Source organism: Podarcis gaigeae, assembly GCF_964106915.1.
Source record: "Podarcis gaigeae genome assembly, chromosome: 10".
Taxonomy (NCBI): Eukaryota; Metazoa; Chordata; class Lepidosauria; order Squamata; family Lacertidae; genus Podarcis; species Podarcis gaigeae.
The window spans coordinates 69,422,148-69,437,809 of NC_139686.1; the positions used below are offsets into that span (position 1 = coordinate 69,422,148).

The 15,662-nt window shown below is 41.4% G+C and overlaps 1 protein-coding gene across 2 annotated transcripts in view; it reads left to right on the plus strand.

Annotated features, from left to right (window-relative positions):
* The window catches only part of ORC5 (origin recognition complex subunit 5), a 79,233-nt gene extending 66,613 nt beyond the window's left edge, over positions 1–12,620 (plus strand). For both annotated transcript variants that reach the window (XM_083701580.1, XM_083701581.1), the window contains exons 14-15: positions 7,869–7,981; positions 12,086–12,620. In XM_083701580.1, coding sequence (XP_083557706.1) covers positions 7,869–7,981; positions 12,086–12,131 — 159 coding nt within the window. In that variant the 3' untranslated portion in view covers positions 12,132–12,620. The remainder of the gene's footprint in view (positions 1–7,868; positions 7,982–12,085) is intronic.
* Positions 12,621–15,662: the final 3,042 nt, after the last annotated feature.

Genomic DNA, 15,662 nt, shown 5'->3' on the forward strand with positions numbered 1-15,662 from the left:
CGTGCTGCTTCTTCTGTCCTCCCTTCATACACTGTAATAAGCCAACAAATCTTCCATTAATCATAGTTTCTAGTTAGGTCAAAACTAGGAAACCATGGTTACTAGATGTGAACAAGCCAGGAGCTTAAACTACATTCCCTGTATTTTCATCAATGCATACCCAAATTTGTTTATCTGTATTTGTTTGTTAGATATGAAACCAGGCCTTTTCAGCTGTTCACTCTTTTATGCTCGCCAAGTAATGTTGGATTTTCATGCTGGCAATGAACACGAAGCACCTCTGCCTATAATTTTTCTTCCACAGTGGTTATTTGACTGGATTACATTTCCAATTGAAAACTCAACAGCCATTTATTGTGCAAGCCAGTGCCTCTTCTTTCATTAGTAGTCCCAACACTATTTTCTTTCCCTCCTTAAGGCATGTTTCTCATACTTGCATTTCATGAATGAGAAATCTCTATATATTAAGTGTATAATATTCTAGTTATTTGCTGCTTAAAGATTCTTTATTTTAAACATATATATATATATATATATATATATATATATATATATATATGTGTGTGTGTGTATGTATATATATGTATATATATTTGCTTTCGTAGATTTTCACGGGTACAGGAATGCAGGTTTTGGTGTCCTCGGGTGTCTTCCCGTGTAAAAGTTGGGGTGTCTAGGCGACGTTTCGACGAGGTCTCACTCGTCATCTTCAGGCTGGTGCTTTCGGCTTCTTGTTACTGGAACAGAGCGGGATCTCAATGTTTGAGTTCCTATAAATACTGTAGAGGGGGTGTGGTGTCTAGCCTCCAATGTTCTGGGCAGAGAGGAAGTTCCCAGGCTAGTGTGCCTTTTCTTCTTTTGTTCCTTAATTACTTGAGAGATACCTTGAGTGATTTCTTGAGTGATATCCTGAGTACCACTTAGGTGGGTCATTAGGTGTGGATTAGTTGCTAAAGTCTTTGTGTCTTGACCTCTTGAACTTTGTGAAGAGTTTTCCTGAGAAGATGGCTGTATTGCACTTAGTTGTGCTTTGGCTTGGCTTCGTGTATAGGGGCGAGCTGTGGTTTTGTGGCTTGTGTCAGCCAGATCTGTGTAGGGATTGCAGGGGGGTGCAGCATCCGGAGGTGCCACCATGGATTGGCTACTGGATGGTGTCAGTAATTCATCTGTGGAGAGGGTCTGGGTTTGGGTCTGGTGTGGTTGATTGGTGTTGGCGTTCTGTGTGCCTCTGGATCTGGTGTCAGTTTTTGTGGAGAGGGCTAATTTCCAGATGTCTGGCAAGCGGGATGTGTCGTCACGCTTGTTCATGTTGTGAGGGTGTTTCTCTATCTCGATGGCTTCCATGATTATTCTCTTGTGGTGATGTTCCGTGTTAAAGAGCAATTTGGAATCTGCAAAATTAATTTCGTGTCCTGTTTCTTTCATGTGTTGGAAAAGAGAGGAAGTTTTTTCTTCTTTTTTGACGGCATTCTTGTGTTCTGCGATACGTGCATTTATTCGTCTGTTTGTTTGTCCAATGTACGTGGCTGGGCAGACTTTGCAGGGTATTTCATAGATCCCTTGGTTTTCCAACTGGATTTTATCCTTGGGGTTTCTGAGGATATTGGCTATTTTTTGGTTGGTGCAAAAGGCTGTTTTGATATTGTGTTTATGGAGGATTTTGCTAATTTTATCTGTAGTGCCCTTGATATAAGGAAGGAGGGCCATGCCATTGTTTTCTTCTGTGTCTTGGTTTTTGGGGGGTGTTTCCTTTTGGATTAGCTTCGTAATCCTGTTTTGCTGTTTTGCTGGTATCCATTGGCAATTAACACATTTGAGAGATTCTGTAACTCAGTTGTCAAGTGGTCTTTGTCAGCCAGGCGTTTGGTTCTGGAGATGAGAGTCTTGGCTACGGAGTTTATTTGTGCAGGGTGGTGGTGTGATTGTGCATGTAAGTAGCGGTTGGTGTGTGTTTTTTTCCGGTAGATAGTGTGTCCTAGGGAGCCATCAGGTTTTTTGTAGATTAGGACGTCAAGGATAAAATCCAGTTGGAAACCCCAAGGATAAAATCCAGTTGGAAAACCAAGGGATCTATGAAATACCCTGCAAAGTCTGCCCAGCCACGTACATTGGACAAACAAACAGACGAATAAATGCACGTATCGCAGAACACAAGAATGCCGTCAAAAAAGAAGAAAAAACTTCCTCTCTTTTCCAACACATGAAAGAAACAGGACACGAAATTAATTTTGCAGATTCCAAATTGCTCTTTAACACGGAACATCACCACAAGAGAATAATCATGGAAGCCATCGAGATAGAGAAACACCCTCACAACATGAACAAGCGTGACGACACATCCCGCTTGCCAGACATCTGGAAATTAGCCCTCTCCACAAAAACTGACACCAGATCCAGAGGCACACAGAACGCCAACACCAATCAACCACACCAGACCCAAACCCAGACCCTCTCCACAGATGAATTACTGACACCATCCAGTAGCCAATCCATGGTGGCACCTCCGGATGCTGCACCCCCCTGCAATCCCTACACAGATCTGGCTGACACAAGCCACAAAACCACAGCTCGCCCCTATACACGAAGCCAAGCCAAAGCACAACTAAGTGCAATACAGCCATCTTCTCAGGAAAACTCTTCACAAAGTTCAAGAGGTCAAGACACAAAGACTTTAGCAACTAATCCACACCTAATGACCCACCTAAGTGGTACTCAGGATATCACTCAAGAAATCACTCAAGGTATCTCTCAAGTAATTAAGGAACAAAAGAAGAAAAGGCACACTAGCCTGGGAACTTCCTCTCTGCCCAGAACATTGGAGGCTAGACACCACACCCCCTCTACAGTATTTATAGGAACTCAAACATTGAGATCCCGCTCTGTTCCAGTAACAAGAAGCCGAAAGCACCAGCCTGAAGATGACGAGTGAGACCTCGTCGAAACGTCGCCTAGACACCCCAACTTTTACACGGGAAGACACCCGAGGACACCAAAACCTGCATGTATATATATATATATATATATATATATATATATATATATATATATCTCTAGGGTTATACCATTTTAAAGCTATTTTCAAGTCTGTCCTTGTAGATAGATGTGTGTTATGGTATACAGTGACAATGAAATACTGTGAGTATAGCATATGACACAAAGGAAAAACAGCTCTGTAACAATTGAGACTTTGGGAGTTTATTTCCCCTACCAAGGGGCACAGTTAGTTTGACGTTGCATTTATCATTTTCCTAATGTAGTGCAATGTTTTTTCTCTGAGCCAAGTCATTTCCTCTTGAATTTTGAGATAGATTTTCCCCAGAGATTAGTTCCCCAATCTTCAGATGGGATTCCGATCTGCCCAACTTTGGGTGCAAGAAGCAGAGCTGAAAGAACATGGCTGCTGATAATACCACATACTAATTTTATGCAGTATTTTCGCTACTGAGGGCATGTTCAATTGCTCATTCCAGGACTATATCCATAGTGAGTTTGGGTTTGAACCTCAGCCTCACGTTTCTCCTTTTTCTTACCCTTCTCCCTTATTGTGGGGTAGAATGTCACAGGTGAAGCTTGAGATTTTGTGTTGATTTGACAGCACATGATTACTTAATGCATCCTGAGCAGAATCCTTTGGGTAAGCTTGGAGTATGATAAATCTTCAACATGGTAAACAGATATGGCATTAATTGGGATGTGTTACTTTTTTCCTACCTTTCAGAGAAGTTCCATCCATTACAGCAAATGATAAAGAAACCTACCAGTTTTGCTCAGAAGGGGAAAGACTGTTTTGCTTCATTAACATGGTGGGTGGGTGGTGTATGTGTGTTTGGAGGGGGGGGGAGAGGGAGAGCGAGAACGAACAGGGCATGAGATACTTTTCATGTATGAATTACCTTGAGTTTTTATTACTCCAGAATTGCATGAATCAAACCAGGTGACTAGGGCTGCAGTTTACCCAGATAAGTAACCTTGTCTGTAAGCGATGGCCAAAGTCTTTGTATCTACTCTACCATGTTCTGCTTAAAACGTTAATCAGAAATTTCATATCCAGGTTTGACACCATTTCAGATTTATAGCCATAAGATTTAGGGAGCAATTTTACAATACTGACCTTCTGTTCCATTTTACTGCATTTGGAGAAAAGAAGAGGAAATTTGTCACAGTCCCCCCCCCCCAATTGTTGTTAACAGAGTGGCTGGCACATTTGTAATGCAACAGCAAGGTCATTTTTGAATCTGCATTCTCCATAATATTTAGATGGGTCCAACTCCAAGTCATCTAAGCTGGTGTGTTTGCTGGGAGCTTTTATGAGCCTCATGCCATTCCTGCTGTGGAATATGACCTATTTTCATCGGTAGTCGCAGAGTGTAAGAGGCCAGCTGCAAGCATACCCTGCAAAAATGATTAGCCAATAATGGTGCACTGGGGTGTAAAAGAGCAGTTGTAATAACAGATTACTCCATTATGCTTCATCGTTGACTGAATAAGGGCCTGAGTGAATGAAGAGTAATTTTCCTCTTTAACGTTAGGGGTTCGAAATACCTTTTTTTAATAGAAAAAGTAACCCTATGAAATTTAGGAGGCATACAGGAAAATTTCTGTAGTAAAAGTAATTTCTGAAAAGCAGTCTGGGCCCATTTCTGTCTGTTTTCCTTTTCTAAAGCACTAGGCATACATCATTAGTTGTGTTCTGTGGACAATTATTTTGTAAACTTGTAGAGATTTGTTGCTGTAAATAAGCAAAATAATTTAAAATGTGAATATCCAGACTTGTAAGATTATATATAGCTAAAACCAGCAGAGTACAACACATTCCTACATTAGTAAAAGTATCTGAACAGTTTAATTGGTGAACAGTATAATGCACACATACAATCACTTTGTGGAAACATCACTAAAATGTTGAGGTGACCAAGTTGAGGTGACCAAGTTGAGGTGACCTTGTACCACCTGTGTGGTAATACTGCTGTTTCCAAGCCCTATGGAACAAGCCTGGAGGAAATTAGATATATTTATACTCTGTTGACCTTAGTGTTACTCAAATTAGCTGTCACTAACTTGTCCCATTTACTCTTAAATGCAGCTCACTTTTCTTGGATTGGATAAGTCACAATTTTATTTTAGGTTGCTGGTTCTCATACTAATCTGATCTTCCTGGTGGCCTTCCCCTCCCCATTTTAAAACGTTCATCTAGGTCAGTTGTCAGACTTTGTTGAGCATGATCCACTATATGTAAATATGTTAATAGATAATCTGTAGCACTTTAATTAATTTTGTCTTTGTAACAATGTAATCTGCACACATTGAGAGAAAACTATATTTCAGAAATGGCAGTTAATACGATATTCGTGCAAGACGAACTGGAGTCAAGAACCATCAATGGGTTATTTTGAAGGAATTTTCTCTGCTATTTGTGGATGTGAATCTAAAACGGGGAATAAGCCATAGTTTCCCCCATAGCATGTTATCCAATTCACTTTGAAGATCCATCTCCCCAACAGATTTCAGAGGAACAGGGTGGGGACTGAAGGTCTACCAACAAAGAGTGCATAAAAGAGACAAGTCCTCTGCACATTACGGATCTAACCAAACAGTCAAGTGAACTCAGATTCCTGGCGCCCACCTCCTTCACCTCAGACATACTTTTAAAGAGTGTAGCTGCAAAACATTTAACCACTTTAGGAACATACCTTATAAAGTAGGCACCAGACACTCTTTTGATTTAGCTTCCGTTTATTGCCTCCAAACCATTAAAAAAGTTCTATAAAGTTCTGTTACAACCCACCCTGCGTCAGGGACTGGATGGATGACAAGGAGTGGTGGGAAGTACCAGCTGGGGAAACTCCAGAGGAGGAAAGCTCAGAGCCGGAGGTTGGTGGTGGGACACTGTGGAAAGGTCAGGGGAGAAGATTGGGAGGAGGTGCCAGATGCTGAAGGGGCAACAGGGTTTAGTGAGCAGGAAGAGCCTTCGACAGGGATGAAGCAGAGGATGGGGGTCAAAAGACTGCTAAAGAATCCAGGGAATCTCCCTCTCCTGCTGTAACCAGCTCCCTCCCTCCCTGGTCTCCAAGAAGGTGCAGGTTAATGAGGAGAGCGGAACAGAGGTCAGATGTGGGCAGACACAGTTTGAGAAACATCCAGGTGAAGAGGAGTCTTAGAAAGGTTGGAAGACCTTCAGTCCTGGCAACTGCTCCATAGGGGCAAGACCCACTGGGAAGTGTTGCTGAGTTGTATGCCGTTTCCTTGAATAAAAATTTTTACTGACAATGGAGCTCTGCTTCTTCATGCTGAACTGCGTCTCATTCCAGCCCTGACGATTCGTGTGGGCTTAATATATCTCCTTAAAAGAAACCTCTTCTTTGATCCTAAATAATTTTCCATTAGCTGAATGAATGACTGGTTTAAAATGAGAATTTTCAAACATAATTTTAGGAATACATAATGGGGGTTCTTCTCAAACTAAGCGAAAGGGACCCTGACAATATATTTGAATACTTGGCATTATTGACATTTCTCATTTTGGCAGTTTAGATTACAGTTTGAAGGAATACAAAAATGGTAAGAAGATACTGCCAAAAGAAGAAAAACAATATAAAGAAATTGGCAATCTTTTATCGAATGTGGAAAAGCAAATTTCTCACTTAACTGTAAAAAATAAAACAAGTTGTACTTTAACATGTCTAAATGTGCTTCATTTCTGTTTTCTACAAAAGAAATACGCTCAAAACAAAACAAAAGATAGGAGACATAGGGTGTTTGTACCTGAAAGCAAAACTTATAGCTGCTATACTGTAGCTGTAAGTTCTTAAACAGAATTTTCTGATATCTTACTAAATTATTACACTTACCAAGTCATTTCTCCATGCCAGCTAATAGGACAAATAGTTTTGATTGGACATGATGCCTCTGTCTTGGTGTGACTTTGCCTTCATCACGCTTCCTCAACCTCGGCCCTCCAGATGTTTTGAGACTACAATTCCCATCATCCCTGACCACTGGTCCTGCTAGCTAGGGATCATGGGAGATGTAGGCCAAAAACACCTGGAGGGCTGAGGTTGAGGAAGTCTGGCCTACATCTTATAACTAGGGGAACAGGTAATAACAGGCTGTGGGAGAGGCAGCTTAGAGTACAGTGCTGGTTTGTGCCACAGCCAGGGCAATGGCATTCTTGCCAACAAAATCCTCCTTGTGGCATCCAAGCCATAGGATGCCCACAATGCTAGAACAACTAGGCCTCTAGAATTTTAACTCCTTAGGGTTTTATTCAATTCTGTGTTTTATTGTTTGTTTCAGTTAATTGAGTTTTACATTTGCTGACCATCTTTGTCTCTCCAGTCTTAAAACTTGGTTTAGACCTGAGCAGGTGCTTTACTGGGGACACAGGTGGCGCTGTGGGTTAAAGCCTCAGCGCCTAGGACTTGCCGATCGAAAGGTCGGCGGTTCAAATCCCTGCGGCGGGGTGCGCTCCCGCTGCTCGGTCCCAGCGCCTGCCAACCTAGCAGTTCAAAAGCACCTCCGGGTGCAAGTAGATAAATAGGGACCGCTTACCAGTGGGAAGGTAAACGGCGTTTCCGTGTGCGGCTCTGGCTCGCCAGAGCTGCGATGTCACGCTGGCCACGTGACCCGGAAGTGTCTCTGGACAGCGCTGGCCCCTGGCCTCTTGAGTGAGATGGGCGCACAACCCCAGAGTCTGTCAAGACTGGCCCGTACGGGCAGGGGTACCTTTACCTTTACCTTTAGGTGCTTTACTGTGTAAAACCAGCTAGCCAGTTGGAAAGGTATGTTGTTAATGTGGTGATGGCTGCCCTGATTAACGTAAAGCCAATTAATGTTTCTCTCTCCCCCCCCCCCCCACTTTCTTTTTCTAGATCACTTCCCTTGTGACGCTACAGCTCCTCTCATTAGTAGGCCACGATGACCAGCTCAATGGACCAAGATACAAATGCAGTGTTTCTCTAGATTTTATCAGATCCATTTCGAGGTAAGCTGCGTCCATGGCCTTCTTGTGCTACTTGAACAAATTCTCAAAATGGAAATAGATACATATTTCCCAGCCATTCACAGGAAAGTGCATCTTAGGATGGCTGAGAGTGAATGAAAACCGGCTGCAAAATAAGTAAATGAAAGTGATTGTAAATCTAGCAGTAAAGTGAAGTGTAAACATGCACCATTTGGGTGACCTTCCAAGCAAAATACAGCTCAGTAGCTGTGCCTGACATGTGCTTGGCAAAACAACAAGCAGGCCAAAGGTGTATTCCCTTCCTTAGCTCCATGACATGGATGCCGGAATACATTTAGCTTGGTGGGGCACAAGGTGTGCACACCTGCCATAGGCCAGTGACCTTGTGACCTTGTTGTATTGCTGTAGGACTGCAACACCCACCATGCCGTCTGGGGCTGGGGGAAGTTCTGAGTCCCAACAATATTTGGAGGGCCCCAGATTCCTCATCCTTGCTCTTCAGGATCTATTCAGGATTTATATTGAGTTTGCTCATTTATTTGCATTTACACAGAGCACTGCGGTTGTAACTGATACTTTCTGTCCAGGGTGATAACCTGGAGCCCAACAATTTCTGGAGGTCACAATATCTAGTTAGCCACCTTGCTTTATGGAATGTCATAAAATAAAGAGGCCGGGCCGTGTCTAAAGGACATGGTAGTGTAAATTAGGTAAGGGGAATGACAGACAGAGGAAGTGAGCAGGAGAAGTAAAGTAATGAAAGTCAGCAAATGAAGTTTACATTTCTTAGGCTTCATTTCACTTACAGATACCAACTAAGGGGTTGCTAAAGAGTCTCTGCAAGTAAATGAAGCAGCTTTTCAAGAGAGATGGGTATCAAAAGGATCCCCACCACAACCCTTGTTTGAGACAAACCACAGCCCATATTCATACAACACAACAAGACATAGCATGGCTAGTTTGAGCTGTGCGAGCACGAAAGTGGTGTTCGTGAAATGATTTAGGACAAACTGACTTACCATGATGTTCAAATGAGGATGTAGGTTTTGCAGTGATGGCAGTTACCCTTTACTTTTATTTATAAACTTAGCTTTCATTTGGAGTGAATACCTCTTTCCTCTGCGTCTGCTAATATTTTTCATGCTGTACAAAGCTTAGGAAATGTTTAGGCAGAATGTTGTTTTCCTAGCCCTTTTCTTATTTGTTGCCTGCCACAAATGATTAGCCCTTCCGCTTCATTCAAAATTAGCTTAGCTAAGAATGAGAAATTGTACATAGAAAAATCACCCGATTTATATTAGTTTAGGGTTCACCATTGGAAACCCTTTAAATGTAGACTTGACTTTGAAGAAAATAAAAGAGCAAGATTTGCATAATGTTCAATCAGAATGCTAGAATATCTACTTTCCAATATGTTTTTATTACTTCGAGAATTCATTTTTTAAAATAAAAATCCCAAAGGATTTCAGAAACAATGTTTAAATGTCTTATCCCAAATTTAAATTACCCACAAATTGTATTTATACTGCATCTCTTGGGTACTTCAAGAGGTACTTCATTAAGTAGGGATATCCTTGGATTGTCCTTAGTCTATGGTTGGATTTTGTTTCCTGTTTTGGAAGCAAGAGATTAAAACCATTTTGAATCACATCTTGTAAATATGTAACAGTGGTTTTCTTTTTGCAATAGCAAAGCAGAGTGAAGTAGAAAGGCCGTCCTGTTTGGACTGAGGGAAAGGTAGTGGATGGGTAGAAAGGGTTAAAAAAAAAGGAGCAATGATCTGTTTATGGGAAATCATCTTATACTGAAATTACTAGTGAAGTTTCTATATCATTGACTGTTTTCTCTTTCTCTTAGCAATGGTCGAGGATGATGGTCTAACCACATTGGAGGGCGATAGGTTTCTCCACTGTGCCATAGAGGCTTTCTATTATTTTACCTCCTAACATACCCTTCATTCTGCTGTACCAGTTCTTTGGAAACAGAAGGGCTCCTCCAGTAGCTTATACTTTTCACTGTCTGTGGAGGGGTCAGTCCTGATTAGGTGCAGCTATACTCTCCACTGATGTAAATTGGAAAGTGTACGACTGCTTTGTAGTAGATCCTTTAAGGCTATGTCCTGATTCAAAACAGTGTGACTACATGGAGATTTGTTTTTCTTTCATTTTTTAAATGATCTTCTGGGTTCTTAATCTTCAAAAATGAGTTGCTTTTGACTTGGTGGCGAAGTTCAGTGGGGAGTTGCTTCTCTTATACAGTTAGGTTTCTCCTACACTAGTGCAAATGGCTAGCATATGAAATATCAGTTAATTGGACAAAACATCTTACGGAGTCATTATTGGTGCTAGTTAGGCCAAATGATTGATTGCGGTGTTTGTGTAGCAAGCTTAACCTTTGCCAGGGAATATAGTTTTAAGCCTCTGTAATGAAGGTCTAACATGTTAACCATGAGATGGCATTTATCTTTAAAATGTATAATGTGCTAATTAAGTGCATACCTTTTAAGTATTGTCATAGGCTAGATAATATTTGACACTTCCATGTGCTCTGTATCATACTTTCTTAGAGATGATGAATAAAGGCATGGATTTGAAAATTGTGTATGAGCTAGACCCAACTCCCTTGGCAAATAAGAGATCCAATTAGTCTTTAGAATTCCAATTTCAGTTACTTTATGCAAAACACATTATTTCTAAAATTGTTTCATTTTTGTCATACCTTGTAATTTTTCTCATTTTTATATAAAAGGAAATCTAAGTGCAAGAATGTTAATACAATACATCAGAATGTATTTGGAAAGGAGGAAAAATGAATTCTATGTTTTACTCCCTTGGTGTATAATTCTTTATTCTAACAAAGCACAAAAATACATTCAAATCTTCTGTCCTATTGAGTATTCTTGGATTGTTCAAGTTTAGTTAAAAAGCATGGGTCAACTACTGTCAAGAAAGAAAGAATGCAGACTGCAAATTAGTACAGATGAAGGAGTTATGCCATACATAATGCTGAAACAGGTGGTTTGGACGAATAACAGAATGCTCAATAGCAGACAAGATTGCCGCTTTGCATTTCCAAACAGTGTGCCATGTTTACTAGAGTTGCTTTTTAATTTTTTTAAAAAAACCTCTCTTTTATTCTTGAGCTAAATTTGTTTTACAGCTTCAGTGCTGAGAATGAGCAACTTTAAATGTTTGATAGTCTTTGAAAGCTGTGTAACGAGACAACTCAGGTGCATTCATTCATTCATCTGGGCCAATGGTGTAGCAGTTGGGGCAAGTATCTGCTGTAAACCACCGAAACAATATACAGTCAAACCTCGGATGTCGAATGTAATCTGTTCTGTGAGCCCATTCAGCTTCCGAAACATTCGACAACCAAGGCGCGGCTTCCAATTGGTTGCAAGAGCTTCATGCGCTCAAGCGGAAGCCTCATCAGATGTTCGGCTTTCGAAAAACATTTAAAAACTGGAGCATTTTGACTCTATATGATCTGGATGCATCACATAGAGGCTCATATGCACAGAACCCTAATTTGTGCATTCTTTCCCCCTTCCTCCTTTCTCCCTCCCTCCACCCTCAAAGCATACAATCAAGATTTGGCACATAGAGCCCTACATGTGGAGCATCTCCATCACAAGATGTATTGTCTATGGGGTGGAGAGTTGGATGATGATGATGATTACAGATAATAATAAAGATCATCAAAAAAACAGAAAATACAATAAAAGCAAGTAAACATTAATAGAGTTAAAACTATGTACATATATAAAATCTGTTTAAACATAGAAGTGATTACAATAAAAGCAGCACGGCAGCAGCTGTTCATTAAAAGCAGTCAGTTCCCAAAAAATTGTTGGAACAAGAAGGTCCTCACCTGCCGGTGGAATGACGGCAAGCAACCAGTTCCTCTACTGTAGAAAAAGCAATGCTTGAAGGAAAGTCTGTGAGCCTCGACCTCAGTGTTCCAACCTTTAATATTTTAGAACTAGGCCTTGTTACATTCAGAATTCAAACTTTGCAATCTTACTACCATGGAGGTCTCAGTTCAAAGGTGCACCAGGTGACTTGGCCATTCCCAAAGAGGAGTAGAGATTTAAGTAAACTGACATACTATGTTGTTTTACAGGACTGTGAACTTTGACATCATAAAGTACTTGTATGACTTCCTGTGAAGACCATCTGGACACTGGGATGACAACTAAGGCAATTGGTGTTCCTCTATCTACTTTAGCCATCCAGCGAGAGGAGACTTTGGGCTCTATTGGATTTGTCCAAAACAGGTGCTGGCTCAGCATGGGATCTGATGAAAACACTAGTTGGTCTGGATGGATCTGAGCTGAGGACTATTTACCCAAGACCCTGGAGTATTTGGAAAGAACGTGTTAATTATAAACAGCAGGGACCAAGCACAATCTGTTCTGCTCTTAATGATGTTATCTTAACGCTGAAATTGCCTGAAACCCATTTTACTAAGGAGTGTATTTTGTGCTATGATGAAGGTCTCCCCCTGTGCTTTGAACATGGCAGCAACCTTGTTTGTGTGCCCAGTCCTTTCACTTCCTCTCCATGGGTACCTTTTGCATTTGTCTGCCAAAACAGCTTGGTCCTAAGGCCACCTTTTAAGAAATTGGAATAGAAAATACAATAAACTTAAAATCCAAGCTGCTTATCTTTCATTCCTAGATCCTGTCTAGTTATTTGTAGATTCACTATTAGAACAGATTTGTAAATACCATCTATTTTTTCACTAACCACCCAGTTCTTACTGTTGCTTGTTGCAATTACATTCAGACAAGAGTGCACTTTGGCAAATTGCTCCCTTCTCTAAAGATACACTGTCATGTAATATTGGAAAGAATAATAAGCTTATCTAGCCTGGAGAAGAGAGGTAGGAACTCTGGGGCAGCTTCCAGAGTTTTGCTGCACAGGGATCTTCTCTCTGTGGTAAACACATACATCATGAGAAGGAAAACATATCACAACTACCATTAGTCAAATTGTGGATTGTTCTACAGCTTTTGACACAGTGGTGGCTATCTTTTGGGCCTGGTGGAGTGAAGGGCAGGGCAGCTACTAGCAGGTGGAGCTAGGAGTAGGTGGAACCAGAGCTTACAACAGGCAAAGTTAGGGGCAGGGAGAAGCAGACAACAATGCTAAGGAGTGAGAAGAGGAAGGAAAAAAGAGCTGGGAAGATGCAGAACTAAGAGGGGTTAAGGAGTGGAGAGCAGTTTTTCTACACTGCAGGAATGGAAGTACTCTTCTCCTAGCACAGAAACCAAACAATATTGCCACGGTTCCCTTCCCCTGCTTTAAAACAAAGCAACACAACCCACCTTCACTTTCCCACCATTTTTCTATGGACAGTTGCATGAGTAAAGCTGTTGTTTTCTTTCTAGAAGGAGAGGGAGTTAAAGGGGCGGGACCAAGCCACAGCAATGAAGGCTCCAAGCATGAAGAAAGGTGGAGAATGGGTGGTTATAACATGGGAGACAGAGTGGACTCAAGTGCTGAAGGTAAAGGAGGAAGGGGTATGGGCTGCTGGGGGGGGAGGGTGGACCACTGTTGGTGGCTCATTGTCAGTTTTGAACCAGTCACTCCTGATTTGAAGCTTGAAGTGGCTTCTGTCAAATGCCTTTTCTGCTAGTTGTCAGTTGAGGGGCAGCAAGAATGCCTTGCCAACTTTGTTTTTTTGTTTTGACACTGGAGTGAAAAGTCTATTTCTCTTTAGAGCTGGATATTTTTTATGCCTCTTTCAAGCTTATTTTAGTCTTAAAATCTTTATCTAGGGAACACTCTGTCTGGGAAAGCAGCAGGAAAGCCCTGCCTTCTGGTTTTTTTGTGGCACAATATAGACTATAGAAGTGTGGAGTTTGGGGGCAAATGGCTCAGTTGGATGGAGATGTTGTGCCTGACTTCGTTGAGAGGAGAATGTGACTTTGGAGACTATCCTTTGTGCCCAATATTTACTTAAGAAGGTCTGGGGCCAGTGTGGTGTAGTGGTTGAGAGTGGTGGACTCGTAATCTGGTGAACCGGGTTCGATTCCCCGCTCCTCCACATGCAGCTGCTGGGTGACCTTGGGCCAGTCACACTTCTCTGAAGTCTCTCAGCCCCACTCACCTCACAAAGAGTGTTTGTTGTGGGGGAGGAAGGGAAAGGAGAATGTTAGCCAAGTTGAGACTCCTGAAGGGGAGTGAAAGGCGGGATATCAAATCCAAACTCTTCTTCTTCTGGGGCGTAAGGAAATGTCATTTAAAAGGCACTGTCCGTTCAGAGATAGCCGCTCATAAAACACACAGAATCCTGAAGTAATTTCAATGGTGCTAGAAGCAGGTACAAAAGTCTTCTTAATTGGTCATCTTGAGAAATCCTCTAAAGCTACCAAGACCAATGTCTTGTGTTTGGCTCAGTTCCCTTGAGATCTGTTGTCAGTGACACCTCCAGTTCCGTTGTTTAAGCAGAATAGCATATACACACAGAGAACCAGTGCTGAGGATCCCTACACCTCGGATACAGCTGAAAAGAAATCCACGGACTTGCCAATTATTCTAGAAGTGAGTCTCCTGGTCTTAGAGAAATTTCAAGAAGCCATAGTGATGCCCCAAGCTCCATATTACTTGAGTAGATTGAGGAAAGGGTTGCTTCAATCACAGAAGGCGAGGTGTACACAGAACCTCTGTCTCCCAAACTAGCAGGAGGGCTGAGTTTGCCTTGCCTGCATTGATGATTCCATGTGAAAACGTTTTGCCAGAGTAAAGACTGGATTCATTCCACTCTGGAAGAATCTAGAATACGGTAAGTTCTGCAATCAATAGGCAGGCAAAGATTGTCATAGGCAATAAATATCACTTTATGGGCTCTGTGGGCACCAGCGCAGCCAATGATTTATACCACTAAGCCCTTACCATGCCAAAAGACCTGCAATATTTCAAATAAGTGTCTGAAGCCTCCCCCCTTTGCTTAGTGGACTTCTATAATGTCTGATTGAGAACTTGCAGGGCAAGGTGCTGAAGCTACACACGTGTGTGCAGTATCTACCTTGCATAAATACATTCTCTTTTGGCTGTACTGTAGAAATGGAAAAAAGCTCTCTCCAGCCATCAGTGGTTTGGGTCACATCAGAAACCTCTTTCACACCAGCTGCATGCTTCAAGCTGCAGAACTGTTGCCTTTATAGAAACAGAGAGCTATGAATTATTGGATGACGGAGCATTTGCCACACCGCTGAGCTTAATTCTATAACAAAATGATACTCATCATTCTGGTGCTGTCAAGTGACTTGCAATTTTCAGCTAACACTGCATTGCATTTAATCTTGGATTCATGCTAAAGTGAGGTTGTCCTGTATGTTTTTTTTAATGCATTGTATGATTGAGAATCACTTTATATCTGTTTTGAAATCAAATTCAATATCTGTGACTGGTACAGAAAGTTGCGAGGGGAGTAAACGACACACAAGGAACACCAGTTGAAGTTGAGCATGGACACCTGCACCTCCTGTATTATGAAGACCGAATTTTTTTATATTTTTTTTTACATTGTAGCATATAATAGAAATCTAAGATAGTGGAATTGTTTAATGGTGTTTTTCCCCAGCATAGGCTACTGTAGGGTTTAGGCATGACATGTCCAGCAACCTGTGAAAACGGATTATTTTATTATTCTTTCTTTATTTCCGTTTATATACCTCTTTACTATCTAAAGG